General features: G+C 32.5%; 2 protein-coding genes across 2 annotated transcripts; both read right to left on the minus strand.

Moving 5' to 3' along the window:
• Positions 1 to 4,676: 4,676 nt before the first annotated feature.
• LOC118058969 (uncharacterized) lies at positions 4,677 to 7,576 on the minus strand. Its single transcript, XM_035071786.2, has 2 exons — positions 6,075 to 7,576; positions 4,677 to 5,285 (listed from the first exon to the last, which is right to left on the minus strand). Exons 1-2 carry the CDS (start codon positions 7,473 to 7,475, stop codon positions 4,884 to 4,886), a joined length of 1,803 nt encoding a protein of 600 aa, XP_034927677.1. The 5' UTR covers positions 7,476 to 7,576; the 3' UTR covers positions 4,677 to 4,883.
• Positions 7,577 to 19,629: 12,053 nt separating this feature from the next.
• Positions 19,630 to 21,898, minus strand: LOC118058975 (autophagy-related protein 8B). The gene is made up of 6 exons (XM_035071799.2): positions 21,707 to 21,898; positions 21,469 to 21,540; positions 20,534 to 20,589; positions 20,384 to 20,436; positions 19,944 to 20,062; positions 19,630 to 19,852 (listed from the first exon to the last, which is right to left on the minus strand). Exons 2-6 carry the CDS (start codon positions 21,503 to 21,505, stop codon positions 19,758 to 19,760), a joined length of 360 nt encoding a protein of 119 aa, XP_034927690.1. The 5' UTR covers positions 21,506 to 21,540; positions 21,707 to 21,898; the 3' UTR covers positions 19,630 to 19,757.
• Positions 21,899 to 24,037: the final 2,139 nt, after the last annotated feature.

The following is a 24,037-nucleotide window of genomic DNA, read 5'->3' on the forward strand; positions in this document are numbered from 1 at the left end:
AAATTTGCATGTGTTGATAACATCATCATGGTTTTGTTGAGTTTGTTCTCCTCGGTAAAAAAAAAAAAAAATCTTAAGTTCATAGTATTGTTGTTAAACTGGTTAACTGTTGTAATCCACTAACCCAATCTCAGGTTTTGGTTAATTTTAAATTAAATTATATAATAATTGCTCTAATATAATCTACTTGACTCAACAAACTCGATTGATTTGGTTAAAATCCAACCAAAACATTATTTGATTTAAAAATAATAATTTAAAAAGATATCATTTTAATTTTTTTATATAAAAAAAATCTTAAAAAAAACATTATTTTGAATTGATTCGAGTTAACCCGTGACCTAACCCTTAAATTGAGTCATAAACCGAGTTAGGTTTAATAACTTTTGGTCTATATATTGACGAAGTTGATCAACCCTCTAATTAGTGTGTATTTGATGTTGTAGTAGTTTTTGCAATCTTAATTTATAAATATATGTTTTAAAAAAACTATAAATTGTATTTTTTTTCTTAACTAATATTTTAAAAAAGAGTTTCATGTAAAATTATAATATTTATTAATTAATTGAATACTTTTAAAACTACAATTATGATAGTACATAGTTTCAACCACATCGCAATATGCTATGAACCGACCCTTAATAATGTGTGAGCTAGTGTAGGCCAAAAGTCCCACGCAACTACATAAATTGTGTGTTGTTTACCAGAGTCATCATGTTTTGGCAAAATTTTACAGGAAAAGAATTCACTTTTTCTTCGAGAAGTGTATTTTCTTTGGTTTGACCTTATGAATACAAGAGTGGTAATAATATATCATAGCATCTCTCTAATAAAAGACTAAAGAGAGAATTGTGAAGATTAAAAGAAGGAAAAAAAAAAAAAATCCACTTACTTTTATGTATAAACTATAAGTATCTCGTTTATCTATGCAGTTTGTTGCGTTTTAAGTTAAATATAGTTTTGCTCACGAAAACAAATATCCTAAGTCAATTACTATATAGCAATATATTTTAGTCCAACCTTAAAATTAAAAATAAAAAACTTAAAATTTCTTACAGCTTAAATTCAACAAATAAGTAAATGTTAAATGAATATTAGTTTTATATAACTATCTAGTAAGCGGTACAATAATAAAAGCTTAGAATTTAGGAGTTTGCTTCTCCTGTAGTTTTAGATTTAAATCATGTGGTTACTAATATGATGACTATTGAAGGTTTACATGATCGTTAACTTCAGGGCCTGTAAGATTAGTCGAGATATGTACAAGCTAACTCGAACATCTATATTAATAATAATAATAAAAAAATTGGTTTTATGTGCCCTAGCTAGAATGCACGTGATCATAAGTGAGAAAAATCTCCAACAGGAAAGTATGCCATAGGAATTGGAGGACCTTTTTTAGTCTTTGCTCTTCTCCATGGACTTGTCCTCTTTGTTCAATCTTTTTTCAGCACTTCTCCTTCAAATGCAATCCTGCTAGAATCCGAGAAGCAACTAAAGAAACCAGATAACAAAGGCATTGATAAGTTGCTAGATATCAAGCTCTCAAGCTTTGTATAGATTGAATTCTTTATTGTTGGTGATATATATATATATCACCAACAATAAATAATATATAGCAATTCTTCATTTATATACATGCTAGAATTCTTGGCATGTGAGTGTCCAAATTTATGTGGCAGTTGCTAGATATTTCTTGAAGAGAAAGGCATTAGATAAAATTATTATTAAACTTGGCTCGACCATACGGTTAAATTTAAGATCTAACTTGATTTGTGTTAAAAAAAAAATGTGAGAATTAATTCAGTTAAACCTAATCAAAATCTGGTTTTACTTAAAAAAAAAAAAACTCTTGAAATAATATTATTTAAATTAATTCAAGTTAACTAGTCCAATCTGTAACCCAACTCTTAAGTCATATCATGAACTATATTTGATTTTAGTAATTTGACTATTAAATCAGACCATAAAGTGAGCCTGATTTTATTGTTAACTATTTTCTCGAAATTCATTTATTAAATTATTTGTTGAGTTAAGAGGTGACAAGGAAAGAAACATTTCATATTTGGCAGTGTATTGCCCTAGCTATGGTCCATTCGAGTGCAGTAGAAATTTCATTTTCACATAATTTTCATGAGGATCAAGATACTTTGCATGAAAAATTGACAATATTAACTAATTGTGTCAAGAATTTCGTTTCCATGGTTTTGGATTGATCTCTACAAGGGCCAGAAATACTTGTCGTCTTTGTGCTCATTACAAGGCCCGTTTTTATGTTGAATGTTAGGACTCCAAATATATTTTTGGACCTAAAAAAACACCCGTAGGCTCTAAAAAATAATTAAAGGGCCTAATCTGAGGCCTTGAGAAAACATATAAAATTTCTTGTGTTGGATTTGTTGCTGATAACTTTCTTGATCAGAAAATCGATCCTCCCATGGAGGCTTATAGACAAAAAAATCAAGTGAGCTCTTTACTTGCATGGGCTGAGATTGCTTTTGTAGTGTTTTCTTCTACATGGAAGCCCTTCTCTTTTGCTCGTGTTCTTATTAAATAAGATTTGATAATATTAATAATATATACTTAAGTATAGACATCATAAATGGTTTCTAATATATTTGGGACATGCCTATGCACATATTTTTTTTTTTTTTTTATGATAATGTCTAATACTACATTTATGAAATAGCTACACACTCTTAAGGATACTCTAGTTCATTTAGATAGTATTTTTTTTTTCAAATCGTATTTTTTAAAAAATTATTTTAAATTAATTATTTTTATGTTTTTAAGTGTTTTAATGTGTTAGTGTTAAAAATAAATTTTAAAAATAAAAAAATATTTTAATATATTTTTAAATAAAAAATAATTTTTAAAAACAATCTATATTACAACAACAAAACACTTGCATAGTTATTGTCATAGTGTCATCACGTCCATAAAATAGTATTTCATCACTTAATCAATTTCTGAAGCAATTGGAGGTAACACTTGATCTTCGACTCTCTTTTACATATTCTCTCTTAATTACTAGCTTAATTATAGGACGTTCACTACCAATTTCATTATTCTTTTATTCTCGTAAATAAAAGAAAATAAATAAATCCAAATATCAGAGAAAAGATATATTGTTACTGAAAACCTTTTTATTTACTCTTACAAACTCTTTTTGACAAATATTTTGGAAGGGTTTGATTTATAATATATTTCATGAATGTTTAGGTTAACTTATACGTATCTCGACTAATCTCTTGAGATTCTGAAATTAACGACCGGATAAATCTTAAGTGATTTTAATGTTTGTGACACTCGAATTAGTGATTTTTAAAAAGCAAATTCAAGATTTGACTAGTTAAACTACACCCGTTAGAATTTTAAATTGACAATTTTGTATCATATATGTGTTGTTCTAATGGCTGAAGGGAATGACAAATCTCCAAGATGCAACATTGACGTAGGTTGCTGGGAATACACAACGTTAATCGACTCAAATCTCATCATCATTGCAGGCCATATCACCTAGAAACTAGAGGAAAAAATAGTTAAAAGCTGGCCTTGGTTCCCCCCTGTGTGTGTGTGGCATGTAAGGAGGTGAAATCCGTCATGATTTGGTCCAGGTAGATGCAGACATGTTTCACTCTTGTTGATTGCTTATTGTCAGCACAAAGGAAATGCCTAGAGACTGCTCTTTTTTCACTTAACCCCACCAGTCATCTTAGACTTCCGAAATCCAGATTTGATTAAGATCTTCTTAACAGTCCCGCTGTTTTAAGCTTTAGTTTAATAAGAAATTTGTGCACTTACTGTCCTAATCTGAAGATTAGTCAACTTGATTAGTACCAAGGCCACCATCCACAGAATGACACCTCATCGTCCATTCTCTTTTTGCTGCCATTCTCTACAGAATTCAACCACATTGCCTTGGTAACATGTTCTTGCTCAATAAAGATTGGACAAGGCAGAGACAGCATCAACATAATTTTCAAATCCTGTTCCAGTCACTTTTTCCCTTCATTATAATCTCAGTTACTTGTGAGCAAAAGCTTAAGCAAAATCATTATGTTCTATACTGATTAAAGCAATAAGCTTGCTTTCTTCAAATCAAAACAAATTAATGTTGCATTCATGCTGCATTATTATCATATGCATAAACAATTTTATAAGACAAGATTCGAGGGTTAATCTAGCTCAAGACTTGAGTTGTAGATGTAGTTGTTAACTTAGATCAATTATGTGCTTATAAACATGGGATTGTCTTTGCATTTGTACCACATTAATTTACTAGAAAACAATGAAGAGTTTGTTGTTTCTGATCTCTAATAATTAATGGCCAGCTCCTGTCCTTTATGAACAAGCTCACCATGCCCCGTTATTTTTCTTGAGAAGAAATGATTAAGGAGCAATTGCTTTCACATATACTGCTATCAATGATTGTGATGATTACTAATAATGGAAGAATGTCTGTTCCTCTCATTTCCAGTCTTCATCAAGGAATTTCCAGCTCCCAAGTGGATGCCAAGGATCTGGCTTCCCGATGAGCAAAACCAGACGCATTTAAAAAAATTCAAAGCCAACCAGAGTCTTCTCCACCTTAGCTCAAGAACATAAAAGAACGAGAAAGCAGTTGAGGAATTTGATGGTGAAACCAGCATGATCTAATTCACTAAATGAAGCAATGAAATAGAAAAAAAATCTAGGGATTAGTTTACCTTCTAATCACGGTGTTGTCAGACCTATCATCGACCACACACATCAAGGGCTCAATATTCTATTTATATTTGCAAGCTCAAATTACAAGAATGCAGTTAATTAATCATCACCAACCATCTCCTTTCTTCTCTTTGCCCTAAATGAATTTCCTCATTGTGTCTTTTGCTCACTCATTACTTGGATTTCCTGACAGACTTGGATTTCTTCATTTTGCTAGACTTGTCATCAACACTTGTCCATGTATATCCACTTGGTATACCAAAAGGGTCAGCTTGCTGCTGCTGCCGCCCTACTGAAGAACTATGTCGGTGGTGCTGCTTGCTTGCAGACTGGCTGCTGTTTCGCCGCAACCATGAGGTCGAAGTTGACAACGAAGACGATGACGACGGTGGTAATGATGAATAGTGCGTGTCTGATTTTTTATCATCATCTGATATTCCTGCTCTACTTCCTACAAGACCACCGAAATGTCTTGGACTTGAAAGTGGAGTGTAGAATTGTTCCGTTGGTGGTAACTCGACAAATTTAGTGAATGTTATCACCACCCTCACTGTCGGGACCACCGGGATCGCCACCTGTATCCACCAAAACACACCACCACCACCGCTACCGTTAACAAATTTATTTACCAGATCAAATCAATAAAAACAAACTCATTGATTGCGCACCCCATCATGCATGTGAAAAGTGAAATCACTCAGCCCTTCCCTCAAGCACAAGATCTTGCCACTGTAGCATCTGATCAATCCCAGATGACGTGGCAGAATCGGGCGCGGTACTATTGTTTTCTAGTCAAGAAAAGAAATAGCCAAACATGGGACCCATAGGGCTTAAGCTCCATTCCCTGCTTACAAGAAAAGGAAAACCTCGGATCTTTAGGGTCCCACCCACCATCACCGTCGATCAAATAAAAAAAAAACCAATCACAACATCCCACGTCACATCACCGACCGCTACAAAGCCCCAACCCCACCACACATTCCTCATAAAAGATCTCTCCTCTGCTACGAATCACAGACGAGAGAGACTCCTTTTCTTTTCCTTAGCTTCCGCCAAGAGCACAATGGGCCCCGCAGAATTCCTAAACCCCGGGGTATCACATATCCCCGTAATTATAGATGAAACGACAACTAAGTCATATCCAAAACAATCAAAACGACAACGGCACCAAAATTTATTTATTAGAGACACTTAATTACCAAAGTAATCCTTTTCCAAGTTCATTAAAGGTCAAAAGCAAAAAACAAAAAGGCCCCACAAAACCACTTGAAACGACAGAATTCAATAGTCAAACAAAACTCAAAACGACACCCAAAACACTAATCCCAAAATCTGCAATTGACTAATTAATGTATTTAATTTACCTTGACCGGAAAAGTTCCCGCCGGGAATTTAGTGGTGAGCAATTCACGCATTCTCCTCACAGCTTTGACTTTATTCGCTAAAATATCAAGTAACGGCAATAGCTCCTCAATCTTTAGCGGAAATTGTTCCGTTAACCAAACTGATGGCTTCAAACTCCTCACATACTCTTTCTCCTTCACCTTTTCGGGCACCGCCACCACCCTCCTCCTCTCCGCCACCGTAGAGGACGGATAAATATCCACACTTTTCCTCCCTACACTCACAAACTCCCTCTCCTCCCTCACAAAACTGCTATGCCTCCTTTTACTCTCATTTCCGTTATTAAATTCAAAATTAAGGAAGCTAGGATTTTCAGCCACTAAAAAGCCGTCACCATCTTCGTCAAGCTCTAACGGCAAAACTTGCTCGCTTCCTGCGACGTCGTTTTCGCTTACTTTACGAGATCGAAAGCTGAAAACGACGTTGTTTAATTCGTAAACTTTAGCTTTCCATTCGCCAACAGATTCTGTTTTCTCTTGTCGTCGCCAATTCGTTCGGCTTATTAATTCGGCTTTAGTGACATCCATCCCGGGACGGTATACGCTCGTTTGGGAGCAGAATCCGGCGATATCAGACTCGCTCATCGGAGATCCAGCGGATTCGAATGCATCAAAGATTTTACGTTCATCGTGGTTGAGAACTAAGAGAGAACCTGGAGGAATGGAGTGAGTTTGTTCACCGTCGCCGAGGAAGAGGAAGCTTTGATCGGCGCGCTGGATTTTCAAGCCGTCGAAGCCGGCTAGGGTAGTATCGGCTCGGAGATTAGCGTCACGTTTCCAGATCTTGTACGTGTCCGATGGAGCGAGTTTGTTTACAAAAGGAATGACTGAGCTTTCAAAGTGGAAGGAAATTTCCATGTAGAAGTCGCGCATGCGGCGAAGGACGGCAGTGAGACGAGGCAAGCGGCGTCGCCACTTGGACCAGGCGGAGCGGTGGTGGAGCCGGAGAAGAATGAGAGCGATTTCCGAGTACCGGCGACATAATGCCTCCTGGAGGGGGTTCCAACCAGCGGAGTTCTGTAACGACACGTCAGCACCAGCAGCTGCAAGGGCTTTGGCGGCGAAGAGGTCGTTTAAGCGGACAGCAAGGTGGAGAGGCGTTTCACGGTAAGGGACATCACGGCGGTCGACGAGAGAGGATATTTTGTCGACAAGTTGTTCTTGACTCAGCGAGTCAGACTCCGTGTGGATTTTGGTGGGATCGGTGAGTCTGGGGAGAGTGGAGAGGAGGCGTGTGAGGGTTGTGTGGTCCCCCAGCACGACGGCGTAGTGGACTGGACTGTGAGCGTAGGATTCTGGTTTTATTGAAGGAGACGGTGTCGTTGATGCTGAAGACGACGACGTCGAGGTGGATTTGGACATTGCTTAGCTTAGTTTAGTTTTGGTCTTGTCCGAGAGAGAAAAATAAAGAGAGTAGGAGAGGGGACAGGAAATGATTTTGAAGAGGGATGGAAGAAGACAGTTATGCTTGTTTTTGTGTCTTAATTTCTTACTGTTGAAAGAACGTTATGGGCTTACGGGGCAGAGAAAAGGAAAGGGTATAATTGTATTTAAAAAATTAAAAGAAAAATATTTATCACAAATAATCAATTTTATGACTACAAAAATCAAATGCAAATTAATTTCAAGAATTTAGGTATATTAAGATATTATTCTAAATCACAGTCACGAGAAATTAGATACATTTTAAATATTATTTATAATTATTAAATATTTAAAAGATATTAACATTAAGATTATAAATATTAAATCTAAGTTTGTTTTAGTGATTGATATGATAAGTTATCAATTTAAAATTTATTATAGGTAAAGTTGAAATCTAATATATTAAACTACGAATTGACATGTTAATTTTACATCCGATTAAAATTTAATTTTATTTTTTAAAAAAATTATATATTAAATTAATATTATTTTAATATTTAAAAAATTAAAGTGAATTTGGTTTAATAACTTTGGGTGAGATCATGATATTCACAAAATATACATCTATGATCAAGATTGCATAATATACATGGATATTTATTTGGATATTTAATATGAATTATTTATTTTTCTTAAAATATTAAGAAAAATTGTATAATGGAGATTAAATCTTATTTTTGATGGATCTCAAAAGGGTTTAAAAGAGCTTGTAATATTTTTTTCTAATTCAATATTCTTGAAATTCCATTTTTCAACTTCAAATTGTAAGGTTTAAGCATTCTCTGATAATCTTAAATTAAAAGTGAGTAAAAAAATTAAAAAATTAATTAAATAAAAAAATAACTAGAAAAATAAAACTGTAAAAAAAAATTGATTAGAATTTTGAAAAAAACACCGGTTCAGTTTGGTTTTATAAACTTGAAACTAAAAAAACTAAACCAAAAAAACAAGCCAAACCAGAAAAAATCGAGCTAAACCAGAAAAAAAAGAGCCAAACAAAAAAAAAAACAAGTCAAAACTGAAAAAACTGAGTTAAACCGGTTTTGTTCTAAAAAAACCAAACCGAACCAAATTATTTTTTTTTCCGGGTGATCTTAAATAACAAATATATGCATAGTTTTGAAATCGGCCCTATGAGTCAACCTGGGGCTAAAAACTAGGTCAGATTAAAGAAAAAACAGGAAAAAAAAAAACCTAATATATCCAGCAGGTTAATTGGGCAAGACTCAATTATAAACTCATTAACTTTATTTTATTTTTTTATATATATTATTTTAATTATTTAAAAAAAAATTAACTCGATAAAATTAATCAAAGCCAAGTTAAAACTTGGAATTCGGACTTTGAATATATGTGATCTGATGATGGCTTGGGATTGGATGGGGTTGTCTTTTAGAATGTTAATATATATATATATATATATATATATATATATATATATATATATATATATGTTTTATGGGAGACTGTGTAAAAGAGAAGAGGGGAGATAGAGAGATACACGCAATCTTGTCTTGGCTCGACTTTTCTTGATTCTCTCTTGTTTGGCAGGAGACAGAGAGAGCAGCAGCAGGAACCCGTGGATGTTTTCTTTACTTGTCAGTGATCCTATCGCCTCTCTTTTGCCTTTGGTTTTTCATGTCTTTCTCTCTCTCTCTCTCTTCTTTTTCCTTTCCCTGTCAAGTGTGGGTTGATGATTTTTGACCCAATGATTGAGCATGGTTGTCAGGATTTGTTGAGAAAAAAAATTAAGAATATAGATTATTGGATTAATTTATTATATAATTCTTTTTTATCTTTAGATTTCTTTTGGTGTTGTTGCAACGGGTTTGGATGAGTTAATTAAATTTTATTAGATTGTTTGAGTTAATTAAAAACTTAACCTAAAGAATTCATGATTTAATGGTAAGAGATGTTTTGATTTCTTAACAGCACATGAAATTGTTTTTAAGGAAAAATGGAACTGTCTGGTTAACCTAAAGAATTCAAGAACAACGTAAATGGAACATGATCTGTAAATGAAAAAAATGGAACTTAAAGAATTTAAGAACAATGTAAATGATTGGTACATGATATATGATATGACTCTTTGTATTTCATAAAAATAAATAAAAAGAAGTTGTTCTTGACTAGAATCCTATATCAAGTTATCCTCAAATTAAATTTAATAATTATGAATAACACTATTATATTTTATAAAAAAAAAAAAATAAAAAGTTAAAAACATATGATCCAATCAAAATTTAGGTTAACCTTGTGATTCAATTAATTTAATTAATTGATTTTTTTGAAAAAAATATTTACTCAAGCTAATTTCTTGATTCTTAACTTGAGTCCTATACCAAGTTATTTCTAAATTAAATTTAATAATTATTAATAACAAAATTATATTTCATAAAAAAAAAAAAAAGGTTGAACCTACATGATCCAATCAAAATTTAGGTTAACATATGATCCAATTAATTCAATTAATTGATTTTTTAAAGAAATATTTACTCAAGCTAATCTACTTATTCTTGACTTGAATCCTATATCAAGTTAACCCTAAATCTAATTGTGAACAACATCATTCATCAACTTTATTTTAGAATAAATAGATGGATGTATTGAGTTGATTTAGAATTTTATCAAAATTTTATTTTTATATTCAATATTAATTAATATTATTTACTTGAGAAAGTCTTTCGTTCAATATATATATATATGATAGGTTGTAAAATCACACACAAAACTTGGTATCTACACAGCTAACAGTAGCAGTGCTAATAAACAATAATGAGATCGGTAGCCTGGTATCGTACGTGAATGATGGGCAAGACAACAGTAAGAACACAATTAAGGGCAGCAAAAAGAGAAGGGATGAGGAGGTGTCACTTTGTAAGTGGGCATCTGGTACTTAATCAAATTGACTAATCTTGATTTAATGACTGTAATTAACTGGACAATCCGTGTGTTAAACTAAAGCCAAAACTAGTGCTGGTCTTGGATTATGCTGGTCTGAAATGATTAGTAGGGTTAAGTGGAAAAAGAACAGTCTCAAAGCATTCCTTTGTCGTGACCATAAGCAACAAACGACAGTGAAACCTGTCTGCATTAACCTAGACCAAATCCTAACGTATTTCCCTCCCTTTGATGCCATACAATGCAGAGGAAACCAGAGCCAGCAACAGGCCATTTTGGCTCATGTTCCTTAATTTCTTCTTGGGCCCTTCATGTTCCTTAATTTCTTCGTACAATACGGTTGATTAATCTGGGATTCCATTTTGCCGTCATATCTTCCTGCCTTGCAATTTGCTTTGACCTAATTCTCCTAATAATGCCACCCCATTCCTCTTATAGTCTTGGCAGAATGGCCCACGACATCACATAGCTGACAAATAATGTTGGACTAATTACCAGACCTCCCTTTATTACCATGGCGGCTAGGATTTGAGCGTGGATTTCCAGAATAACCTGTGTTGGGGTGGCGGTGAGGATATGATTTGGAGGGAGCATTGCGGGGCGCAGAATTGAACTGGAAGCCTCCATGCGTTTCAAGTAGCTTTCATGGCCAACCAGCATGTCATGTAGCTCTTCAAACGTAGGACTGATGACGGACAAACAGTGGTGCTGTCAAGGACATCACTCGAGCACGACGCGAAGGAGAGTTGGAGGGTGTCAGTACCAGGGGAACCTGAGAACCGGCAAGGTGAGTGTGTCGATATGAGTTCAAAATTGTTGACAACTACAGACTCAAGTGTTGTGGCCATGAGAATAAAAAAGAAAAAAGCCATCGTTGGAGGATTTTAATTTCTCTGATACCATACAGAAGATTTCTCCGGGATGTTTTCTTGATAAGTAGATGTTCTATTTACAAGGACTGCATAAGATGTTGTTGATACAAATTCAAATACATGAGAACTACTCTGATAACTTAACAAGAAGATCCTAGCATAAGAAATTTACAGGAGATCAGATATATTACCATTTTGATAGGAAACCCAGATCACTTGTAAATTGGATTTTATAAATTGTTCAATTCAAATATGATTTTCACACCAGTTAATTAGTTGTCTTTATCATCTAAAATTTAAGGAAGAAAATGATAATGCCAAGCAACATTAATAATCATCATTTCCTTCTATGGAAGGTCCACTAGATTAAATAGTATCTAATATAAACTATTACCATGATAATCGAATTAATAGTATATATATGCCTTAAATATATTGTTTTAAACTATGGATCATCATAAATTTTCAATTCAATAGTTATATAAAATTAATTCACAATAGACTAAAACAAAGTATAATTTAACTCGAAGAGATAACAAAATCTTATAAGAGTGAACAAATCATCAATCATAGCCTAAATAGAAGATATTTCATCTTATATATATATATATATATATATATGCTCCAACTTAATTTTAAAATTCAGGACACAAAAAATAAAAATAAAAAGGACGAGTTATACCATAGCTAAATCAAGTCATTATCATACACCTAAACAACAGAAACTGACCATATTATTAATAATATTATTGATAGTTTCAATATGAAAGAGTTATTTAAAGCTTCAAGAACAACAACAAAAAAATAGTCAAGAGGAAAATTCACCTATTTACAAGAGAAAAAAAAAAATAAAAAAGGATTGTTCATATGTAGAGCATGTGAAGAAGAGCTTCATTATCGTTCGTCATGAATTTGTTACACAAAATCATGCGTGTGTAACATCATAAAATTTTTCTCCGATTCAATAAGCTATTGAAAGCTTAGCTCATCGACATGATCCTCTCACAAGTCCATGCTCTTGTTATCTTTTATCTTAGCCCTTAGCCTTTTTATCCCTTTCGTTATCACTGTGTTCATCATGTCTTTACTATAATTAACGTATTTAATTTGATACTAAATTTATAAATTAAATCCTAGGATAACAATCTCTATCACTTTTTAATTGAATATTATAATTTTTATTTTATTTTAGATAAATCTTAACACTAGTTGTTTTTGTGATAGAAAATGATGATTTATCCGCCTCTAATAATATAAGATTAATTAGTTCATACAAGACTTCATCGTATTGAATATATAATATATTATACCATACCGATTTTTTATAATATAATATATTTTAATTTTATTGTTTTAAACTACGGTTTATCCTAATCTTTCAATTAAAATGTTAAATAAGTTTATTTAATTTACAATTGGCTACAAATTAAAACAATAATAACGTTTTTTTTCAAAAAGATAATGAAGGGATTTAGGGGCAAATAAATATACTGCTAATCATAGCCCAAATACAAGGTGTTGCATGTCATAAATATATTTAATATTAAATATTGTATGATTTAATTTTCAAACTCAAGACAGAAATAAAATGAAATCAAATATTCGAAATGAAGACAAACAACCATATCATCACTAATAATTTTCAATACAAAGTCATTTAAAACTTCACGCATCTAGAAGGCTAGCAAAAAATTAAAAAAATCAAAGCATCTTTACAATTTGAAATAAAAATAAAGGATTGTTCATTCGCGACCATCTGAAGAAGAGTTCCGTTAGTAATGTTCTTCATTTCTTTGGTGCACAAGCTCTTCAACAATTCCATCATTCTTGCTCACATTTTCTTTCAACTTATCTCTTATCATATGGCATTTTTGTTTTTGACAAACCAAAATTTTATCAATATATCTTTATTAATAAATTTTGGATTAAGAAAAATATATGAGTATAATGTTTTTAAATTCTCAGGTGCATTGGGCTAGTATACGTCAAAACCAAACACACTCCAGTGGAGGCGTACCAAGTCTGGTGTTAACCAGACCCAGACTTTGCCCCAAGTGGGGTTAGTAATATGCCAAGGCCAACCAATCAAGAGCTTGGCAATGCATCAAGCCCAACCCCGGATGGGCTTAAGTCTATCATGACCCACCATATCTTAATTTTTTAATTGAATAAAATAAGTGGAATGCAACTCACGATATAACTTAAAATATCATAAAGATAGAGTTATATTCCAACCTCTTTTCTCTATAAAAGGACTCAGCTCACGAGCTATAAATATACTATGAGACTTTTAGAACAAATATTTACAATCTTCATTCTCTACTGCATATATATTTTCAGAGCATGTCTCTCTAGAATATTATTGTATTTTTCATCTCTAAAAAAGATACTTATTTAAGTATTAGAGAGTTATCACCTACACCAAATGAGACCTTTTACAAGTGTTAGCCACAAAGTTATATTAGCCTACCAAGCATCAAATACAAGCTATCAACCACCTTGAGAGAATGGATGAGATTTCTATTATCAATTGACTAACTGACTATCTAACTCAAGAGCCCTGTTCCTAGGCTACTTGGACTTTTAGGACTTCATAATTGGCACTGTTTGTGAAAAAATTGATAAAAAGCCATTAGTTTCTTCCTAAAACTTCATTTTAGCATTTATAGGGCATTTCATGGCACATAGCCAAAGCACACTTAGGTTAGGACACAGAACTAATCAACTTGTTGTTGCTGACACTCCTACCTAATAAGAGCTTCAACAACTCACTAGTCAGGTGCATCCCCTCACCCAGGCCGTATTGGCAATCCAAGAGCGAAATCAGATTTTGCCACCCCAACAAGTCTTAACACCTTCAACAACATACAATGCCTTAGCATCACAACCTCCAATTGCACAAGGAGCCCATAGATGATTACACTACCTAGAGGAAACCAATAAGAATGATATTCATAAAAGTCCTTCAATGGATCATATCCATACCCATACATAGAGTTGATACTCCAAATGTACTCCTTGTAGTTACTATGGGATGAACATCAGTCACTATAACCGTCGTTCTATGCCAAGCTCTTCGGGCTTTCAAGAGCTCAACTGATAAAGAACTAATAGAGTCTACGTATGAGCATACCTAGGAATATCTATAGCCCCTATCAATAGAGAGTTTCTCCCTTATCCAAATGTATATTAAACACTCGACTCCCTGAAGACTATATTTCCATAAAAAACAAGTTTAGACAACTATGATGGTTTGGTCATCCCAAGGGACCGTGTATAAAATATGCGCAGTAACTTAAAATTAATCATCCAAGACTATGACTCAATATGCAAAATACCCCTTACAACTTTCAGAGTATCTGCGGGTGATTTTGTATAACAACTTATAACCAAACTTTATTGAAGGATTTAGTGACCTGTGCGTCAAACTAGTGGTACACTTTAAAACTAACATGCCCATAAAAAAAACTTTATGGAGCTTTTTAGTGTTGCCTAACAAGAGGACGAGTCTACATGAATGTATTTAAGGAGATCTAATGAGAAGATGCTCAAGGTAGAGGAATTAATTAAGTTAGTGGCCTAAGTAGCCTTGACAAGAGGAGTGAGAGGGTATGCCTTCCAGAGAAAACTTTATACCTTATCAAATAGAAGTTTGTCCAAAGTGAAGTAATTTAGATCACCTTAAGACATAACAAACCTTCCAAGTGAAGTAATCAAGATATTTGAAGTAAGCATCTTAGTGCCACCTCCAATACATGTTTTCTTCAAAGAACCTTATCCATGCCTATCATTTAGATCACTTCATTATGTATGATCCTTCATAAAAATATAAGTTTCTTAAATATAAATGACTTTTTCAAAATGATGTTTTTTTATCTCTAGGTGATGGCTGAAGGCCCCTTAACACTTGTGCTAATAATGTGTAATTCTTTTAGAAATGGATGGATGTGATCTTCCTAGTATAAATAGAAACATCATCAAATCATTACTCTTTAGTGGGGGGCTCTCATGCCTCATAAAAAAATAATCATGATGATCATTCTTTAGTTGAGGGCTCTTAAGTCTCATGACAATGTTGGGAAAGTTACAAACTCTCACTATCTAAAGAACTTATAATCATTTAGAAATTTCAAAGTATAAATTCATCCTAAGTAGGCTTCACATAGCCACTTAGAAATTTGTATAGATGATAGACATGGTACCCTTCATCTCTTAGAGTTTTTCTAAGTACAGATTCTTGGTCTTTTATGTCTGAAAGATTTTCTTTCAATTCAGATGCATCTTTCTTTGTATTTTTCTTGGCTTACCCTCTTTTTATACAAGCAAAATTCACCACTCTACTTGAATTAAGAGATTAATTAAAATTTTTGCATATTATTATATCATAAAGATTGGGGGCTACTGATGAACCAAGATTTTATCAATATATCTTTATATATCTAAAAAGAATACTTATTTAAGTATCAAAGAGTCCATATTTCCATCAAAGGGGACCTTTTGCAAGTACTAGTCATAAGCTATTTTAGCTTACCAAACACCAAATACAAGCTACCAACCATCTTAGCTAGAGAGAATGAATAAGATTGATATGTTAGGACCAATTGATTAATTGACTATTTAACCTAAGAGCCTTGTTCCTAAGCTACTTGGGTTTTTAGGACTTCATCACTTTCTTATTATACCTATTAGACTTTATGTTTGAGTTTAGAAAAAGATAGGTTTTGAGTGAATATGTGTGTGTGTGTGTGTGGAAACCTATTCTAAATGATACATAGTCTAGTAACTTTAAAACTATGATTTTAAGCATCAACTAAAACTGCCTTCGTAGTTTTTTCAATTTTTGATAACCTTTTTTCTTTTTCTTTGATCATCTTTTTATTGAATATATTGTTAATTGATATTTTGGTGATGATATGTCATATGATGATAAAACTCATTCTCATAGAGGCTCGCTAACAAATAAGATTGAAAGATTATTCGGGAAACTCAATTAAAGGTTGTGTTAGTTACTGTTTTAGAACAAAAAGGACAAATAAAAAAGGAATATAATACTTAGGGATAAAGGTGGAGAAGTAAAAATAAATGTCACATACAATTTTAGAGTGAATTTATATCATTTCAAAATAAAAGGAATAAAGGAACATATCTTCTCTATCTCAACTATTTTCGTGAGTCTTGTCCTTTTATGGAGAGCAAGGACTGGAGTGTAATTTTATCTGTGTGATATTTTTAAGTTGTATTGTGGGGCTGTATTCCACTCATTTTATCTAGTTAAAAGATGGAGACATGATGGGCTATAAAAGAGTTTTAATACACCTAATGATGTTAGCAAAGTGTAAACTTGTTTTATTAAACCTATTTGTTGAGAAATAAATCCTCTAAGATTTTATATAAAAATATATATAATTAACGACGTTAGATTCATGTATTATGTTTGAATCTGTGGGTGTATCAAATCTAGGCATGAATGGGTTATGATGACAAAAATTCTCAAGCTTGACACTTCTAAAATACATGTGTCGAGCCCACCCTGTTTGCCTGGTAACACACCAAGCTAAGCTACTAGGCATAGTAGCACTTGCCTAACCTAAGAGCCATGTTTGGTGGGCATGCCTTAAGCATTGGGTCTAGCGCCATCTGCCATACTCAAATATAAGGTTTGGAAGTGTCATCCATTAACATGGTTCTAGCATTGGCCAAGCAAAAAAAGCAATTGGAATTGGCCAACACCAAACCCTGCAATATATAGGTTTGACCAGTGTCAGACCCAACAATCTTTGGGCAGGCATTGGCCAGACTCATCGCGTCTAAGCTTGACACACTGTCAAGCTCAACTGTGGGCGAGTTTGGCTAGCACCAAGCCCAATCATGGCTTGTTCTGGTTTTGGTCAGACCCAACGCTCCTCCACTGAGACGTGTTTGTGCTAGCACGTGCCAGCCGAACGCACTTGAGAATTCAGGAAAATTATACTTGTATGTTTTTTTTATCCGACATTTTTTAGTAAAGATAAAGACCTTTGTTTATCAATTTGATTTGATTTTATAATTGAATTCTTATGTTGAGGGATGAAATTAGAAAATTTTATTTGGGGATATCATTATAAAAAATATAAGATTGAAGAGTAAATATTTTAGTTTTAGAGAAGCTAAATGCATAATCATTATGAAAACTTTAAAAATTGAATAACTAAAATTAAGATATTTTAAAAAACTTTGGTGTTATTACCCTCCAGAACATAAAGGAGGTCTGCCTTGGCTTATGTAAGAAATAGATTTTAAAATTATAAAATTTATTTGATCTAATAATTATTTTTTAGGCTCATTTAAAAAAAATATAGATACAAATATAAGAGAAAAATCTTAGAGGAAGATACTGATATCATTTTCCACTTGTTATAAATTCTTTTTTATTATTCTTTTTGTGTATTTTTTTTTAAGATAGACTAAATAATTAATAGAACACCACTAATTACTACCTAAACACCATTAAAAAATTCTAGGTATCATGTATTTATACAAGTATGAATGTGTGTATAATTGTTTAGATGTACCTCCCCCAGGTAGAACCCAATGTCCAGCCTGGACATAATACATGATGAACACAACAACGTCAGGTTGAAATTTTCTAACCAGAAAGAGTTAAGGTTAGTTGGATGTCAAAAATAGTTTTCTTCGTAACAAGGAAAGAAGCAACGAGTGAGTTGGAAAGTCTTTTTTAAGCATAGAATGGAGCTAAAGACAGCCTATCAACAAGTGGCTTCTTTTCCTTTTCATTAGTTCAAAGGTTCTTGAGCCCTTGATCATTTCCCATCAACTCTTCCTTCAAGTTTCTCAATCTAAGCCAAGGCTGATTGCCACAACTCCACCAGGTAAATCTCGTCTTTTTTCCTTTCACCCACCAAACTAAATATGATATCTTGATCTTCTCTTTGATTGTGTTCTTGTCCATGTTTAATATGTTTATGATTTGGATCTGTTTCTATTTTGACATGCAAAACTCTTGTAAAATAACAAAAATCTCAGGTCTCTTCATGCATTTGAATATGATCTCTAGTTTTTAATAAAGAATGGCTTGTCTTCTGTATGATTTTCTTGAAATGCTTGCAAATGTGATCACAAGATGTAAGTCTCTTGATGCTTGTTTCTCATAGTTATGTGGTTTAATTGGATCTATACTTTTCTTGTGAGGTATGCAATATAGGTTATTAAACTTTGGCTTTGTTGTTAGATTCTTGGCTTTATTGAAGGAAAACAAGAAACAATGGCAAGTGAGGCTCCCAGCTGGGCAGATCAATGGGGTGCAGGAGGCATTGGTTCCATGGAAGAAGACAATTACACAACCAAGCAAGATACCAGCAACGAGAAGAAGTCAGATGGCAAAGGGGGATTAAACAAAGCCAAAGCAGCTGCTATGTCTGGGGCTCAAAAGCTCAAGAGTGGAGCAACCAGTAGCTTCAAATGGGTCAAAACTAAATGCCAGAAAAAATAATCTCCAAAATGATTTATATGTAAACAAACTGGCCTCGTGTTATTGTAGCAACAACAGATGATTTCTGGCAGATTATGTTATGGGCTGCTATTAATGCTCCCTTTGTCTTCCCTCTTTTTGGTTGCTTGTTTATTTGTCTAGGAATTTGTTTGAATGCTAGTTGGCTCACAAAATAAACAGATCTTCACCCAAAGAAAAGACAGTTTCCACCATGGCAGCATCCAAATGCATGGTTGTAGGTTTTGCAGTTTACCTTTTTCTCAACCAAGGTTTCAAAGAAATTTTTGTTATAATCCATATAAATCCATACAAAATTGTGATGTTGATTGATCAACCAAAACACTTTCAAATATACGATTAGGATAAAACGCAAGCCTCACCACACTGCACCAAGAAACAAATTAAACACACCAACTATTATTTTTGGAAAGTTAGCGGTAACAGCTTGGAAATGCAGGCTGCAAGATGCCCTTCACTACAGATGGCCATTTGAACATCTCATTCTGGTTGAGATGAGCATGCAACTTCTGAACATTCCAGCATTAAAGGGTAGAGACCAGCTTAATAACAATACTTAGAAAGAAACAAGTCAAAAGAAACCTTCCAAGAATTACTTTTCATTGCTTTTGGTCATTTATGATTTGTTCACACTTGTTATTGCTTCAAGGAGAATCAAGAGAACGACTTTCACTTTGTATCTTTGCACCTCAAACAAAGACTAAACAATCTCGAACAAAGATAGCTGCAATGATGCCATGTTATCCATTCAATTCCATGTCATAAATAACTTCCATCATCCACTCAATGGCATAATCAAAACTAAAGGGAATAGATAAAAAAAGTCAGAGCTTATGCTGAATGCTAAGAATATACTTCTTCCAGGATTCATTTATACAGATTGATGACATAATCTAGTGCAATCCAAAGGTATTCATTTATACAGATTGATGACATAATCTAGTGCAATCCAAAGGTATTCTCCCCACTGTATGTCATGTAAAGAAAACCATCTTCATCCTTGTTTTCCTCATAGATTGCAGACATCAATGAAGCTGGAAAAAAAAAAAAAAAAAACGAAGAAAATCACCAACATAACTCATAGAACATTGACTTGCAACTTGAAAATTACAGAGCACTACTCACCGGTAGAAGGCAGAGTGTTTTTTACAAAGACAAATATAGCCTTCTCAGGACCGAGCTTTATCCTTTTCCGGACAACATAAACAAACTGACCCACAGTCAAATCAGCTGGCACGAGATATCTGAATTTACAACAACAGAATGAAAATTAGAACAAAAGAAGTATGGAATAAAAATTGAAATCCCCTTTCTGGTGTACAGAATTTGAGTCAGCAGTGCGTGATAATGCTTCTAAATATTAGATTTGTTAACTGGATACGTACATAGAAGTTTCAAAAGGTCATAATAGCAACAAAATGTTCTTGCTAAGAAAAAAAGAAATTAATCAGAGTTGTCTAAAAAGATTACAGTAATTAACTATGATCTAACTGGAGCTCCTTCAAATAAGATGAGCTCGTCCTGCAACTTAAAACAGGAGAGAATGTGAAAAAAATGGAACTAACTTCTTCTTATCAATGTCAGGGATATCACTCCTTTCAGCCCTTTCCACAATCACCTGCACAGTGCACCACACGGCACATGCCGGTTAGACAGAAATGTATTTTCAGAATGACTAGAATATATAGAATCTAGATTGCAGCTGATGTTCTTACAGGTACTCTATCAGGATATTTCTCTCTGATGCGAGAAGCTTCTGCTTGCCTCCTCTCTGAAATAAGATCAAATTTTAGATAGAAGGTAGACAAATTTATATAAGATCAACACGCTGACTTCGTTTTCAAAGTATATGATTAAGATGAAATAGCACACCATAACCAAATTAAAGAACTACAACATCAATAGAAACCATTTGAACCTCATATTTAATTTGGATTTACAAAAAATAATTTTCTATAAAATGTTCAGGAACCGAAAAGGAAAAAAAAAAAAGTAATATTCATTTGCCTCCTAAAGAAATGCAACAAATTAAGTCCAATCAAAGTCACCACATTCAAATCCGACCCTAAAGTTCATTCCTTTCATGTCATCAAAGAAAATAATAGATGAAACAGTAGATGAAATTCATGGGGGTCCCGAGTCTCAACTACACCAAACAATGAAATTTTCCAGATGGCCTGATCACGCTAGTCCATTGCAAACTCTTGAGTCTCATACCAAAAATAAAAATACATCTAATCTCTGCATATCAAATTGTATTTAAGCCCAAGATATAAAGAAATAATTTTATTATCCTTTACATATCAAACTAAAATCACACCAAGCCCAGAATATCATTCAAAAAGTAAACCTCTCTTATCTTCATATATCAAACTAAATAGCTAGCAAAGAAAAAAGTACAGTATGATCAATCCCCCCCCCCCCACACACACACGCACAAAAGAAGAAAAAATCATCAAAACAGTAAGTTCAAGCTTTTTTCTTTTCTTTTCTTTTCTTTTCTTTTTATTTCAAATGCAATAACTCAACTCAAAGGCTACATGATTTTCCATAACTCCTCGAATAATCCAATAAACACGAGATTGTGACTGGGAAAACAAAAGCATGGGTCTTAACAATTCAATCAAAATAGAAACAAAACAAAACTAACCCAAAGTATGATCAAGCTTGAATGAACTTCTATCCATGGTGGTGGTATCAATATTGGAACTTTTATAATCCACTGCAAATTTCAAACACCAAAACATCATTAAAACCTTCTCTTTCACTAAAACCCCACAAAAAAGGATTCAAACTTTTTATCAAACACATTCAACCAACTGCATAAAGTTTCAGTCTTTTTATCAAAAATAATGAACCCAGATAAAGTTTCAAACTTTACAACATACCTAACAAGAGATAACAAAGATAAATTAAAGGTGACTTGGGTTTTGATTGATTGATCGATCGAAGTGAAGGTAAAGAAAAATGGGAGGGCGAGGGCGAGGGAGAGGGAGAGGTAACTTGTCAGGGTTTAGTTTGATGCCAACAAGAAACCTATTTGGTTTTGTACCAGGAGTGTCTTAGGTGATTCAATTGGATCACAAACAGTACTTAGGTTGCCTACTTGTCAAGAAAGAAATCTGGTATGAGTCAGCAATTTTGATAGTGCATGCTGGCTGGGCTTGGGTTAGCAAACTAGGCATGCGTGATGCATTTAGGGTCCAACAGAATTCTATTGATTAAGTTAACTAGGCTTCTCTCCATAACCAAAGTATATACCCTTTAATTTGATGATTATATTGCACTTAAATTTAATGAAAGCATGGGAAAGGGTGGTTTTCATGAATAAGTTGATGAGGGTATCAATGATATATTTAAGATTTAAGATTTAGGTTTAGATTCTATATGTTTTTGGATTTCAAATGTGTTTTAAAAAAAATTAAATTTTTATTTTGGTTTTTTATTTGCTTCAAATAAATTTTTTTTTTGTGTGTTTTTTATCGTTTTAATGTATTGATATTAAAAATAATTTTTTTAAAAATATATTATTTTTATGCATTTCTGAGTAAAAAATACTTTGAAATATAACTATTACTGTAAATACTAAACAATATTTTAATTAAAAAATCCTAGCATGATGATATTTTTAAAATTAATGAATTTTTTTTTTAAAATGTTTAATGTTATAACTTCATCATGTGAATAACAACGAAAAGAGAATTGTATATTAGTGCTCTCCTTAGTAGGATTATAAAAGCCTTGTTTGTTTTATAGAAAATTATTTTTTTAAAATTTTTTTTAAAATTTTTTTGTGTTTATTTATCATTAAAAAAATTAGTCAATGAAAAAAACTTTTTGATTAAAAGAAAATTTTGGTTTAGTTTTCAAGAAAGTATTTTCTTTTTATTTTATAAGAAAAACACTTTTTAAAAGTTGTGAAAAAATCAGAAATATCTTTTTATTTGTTGATTATATCAAGTCTGGTCCTTAATATTTTAATTTTTATAATTTTTTTTCAATTTCATCCATTAGAATTTGGTTTTTATATAAACTTTTATCCTTATTTTTTTTCTCTTATTATTTTCTTAATTGAAAATTTTAAACTATTATATTTAGTTCCTATTCTTTTGATTGTTATTTATTTTTATTTGAAAAAATTTATGAAATTGTAATTTTTTTAATTTCATCATCTTTTTTTTTTTTGTGAGATTTAGTTTTTATTATTTTAATTTTTATTTATTTTATTTGAAATAATTTATGAAATTATATTTTTTTAATTTCATCCTACAAATTTTTTTATCTGTAAGATTCAGTCCTCATTCTTTTAATAAAATTTTAAAAAAATATTGATAAGTTATTTTCCATAACTTAGTCAAACACTGGAAAGTTTTTTAAAGTTATTTTTCATGACACTACCAAACAGAAAAAAATAATTCGCTTTTCAGGAATTGATTTTCTATAAAAATCACTTTTCAAAATGAAATTACTTTCTAGCAAAAAAAAATCAGCCCAAAACTTGTCTAAATTTAAGGTTTGTTTCATGGGTTAAGCGGTCCAGTTTTAAATAGTATTGTTTTAAATATTTATTTAAAAAATTAAAATGATACTATTTTAAAAAAAAATTTAAAAACCAAATCGGGTCCCACATGAGATTTTACTGGATTTGGATTATCTTCAAACTTGGTTGAATATGAAGTTTGACCTGATTAAGTTTTGAATTGAAATGCCCCCATCAAAAAATAATACAAGTTTTGAGTATTGAGTGAGGTAATGTTCTTACTTTTAAAGTAAGAAGGAGATCGTAGAATTCACATTCAAATCTTTTCCTTGTAAAAGGTTTAATTTGATTAAGTTTTGGAGCAAGTAAATAAGAAAAATTATTAAAATTCTTTAAATGCATCAAATTAACATAGGATTGCTTCTTTAAAATTATCTCTGGAGACAGAACTTAGTATTGATTGATAAATAATCCGGCCTTATGATACTCTTTATCGTTAAAAAGAAAAAAGTGCTTAACGTCTTGGTTTGCTGTGAAGTTTATTAGGCTAAAAAAACTAACATGATAACAAGTAAAATGGATTCCCAAAGAAATGCATACATTATAAATTCTCTTAACTCTAAGCCAAGAAAATAATTGTGTTTGGTCACAAATTCATATATACTTCGATGGAATCCCACTCCTATTCAAGCACAGATTTGGGTTAATCAGCACAAATCTGGGCTGCTCAAGATGGTAT

This window comes from Populus alba, chromosome 4 (assembly GCF_005239225.2).
Source record: "Populus alba chromosome 4, ASM523922v2, whole genome shotgun sequence".
Taxonomy (NCBI): Eukaryota; Viridiplantae; Streptophyta; class Magnoliopsida; order Malpighiales; family Salicaceae; genus Populus; species Populus alba.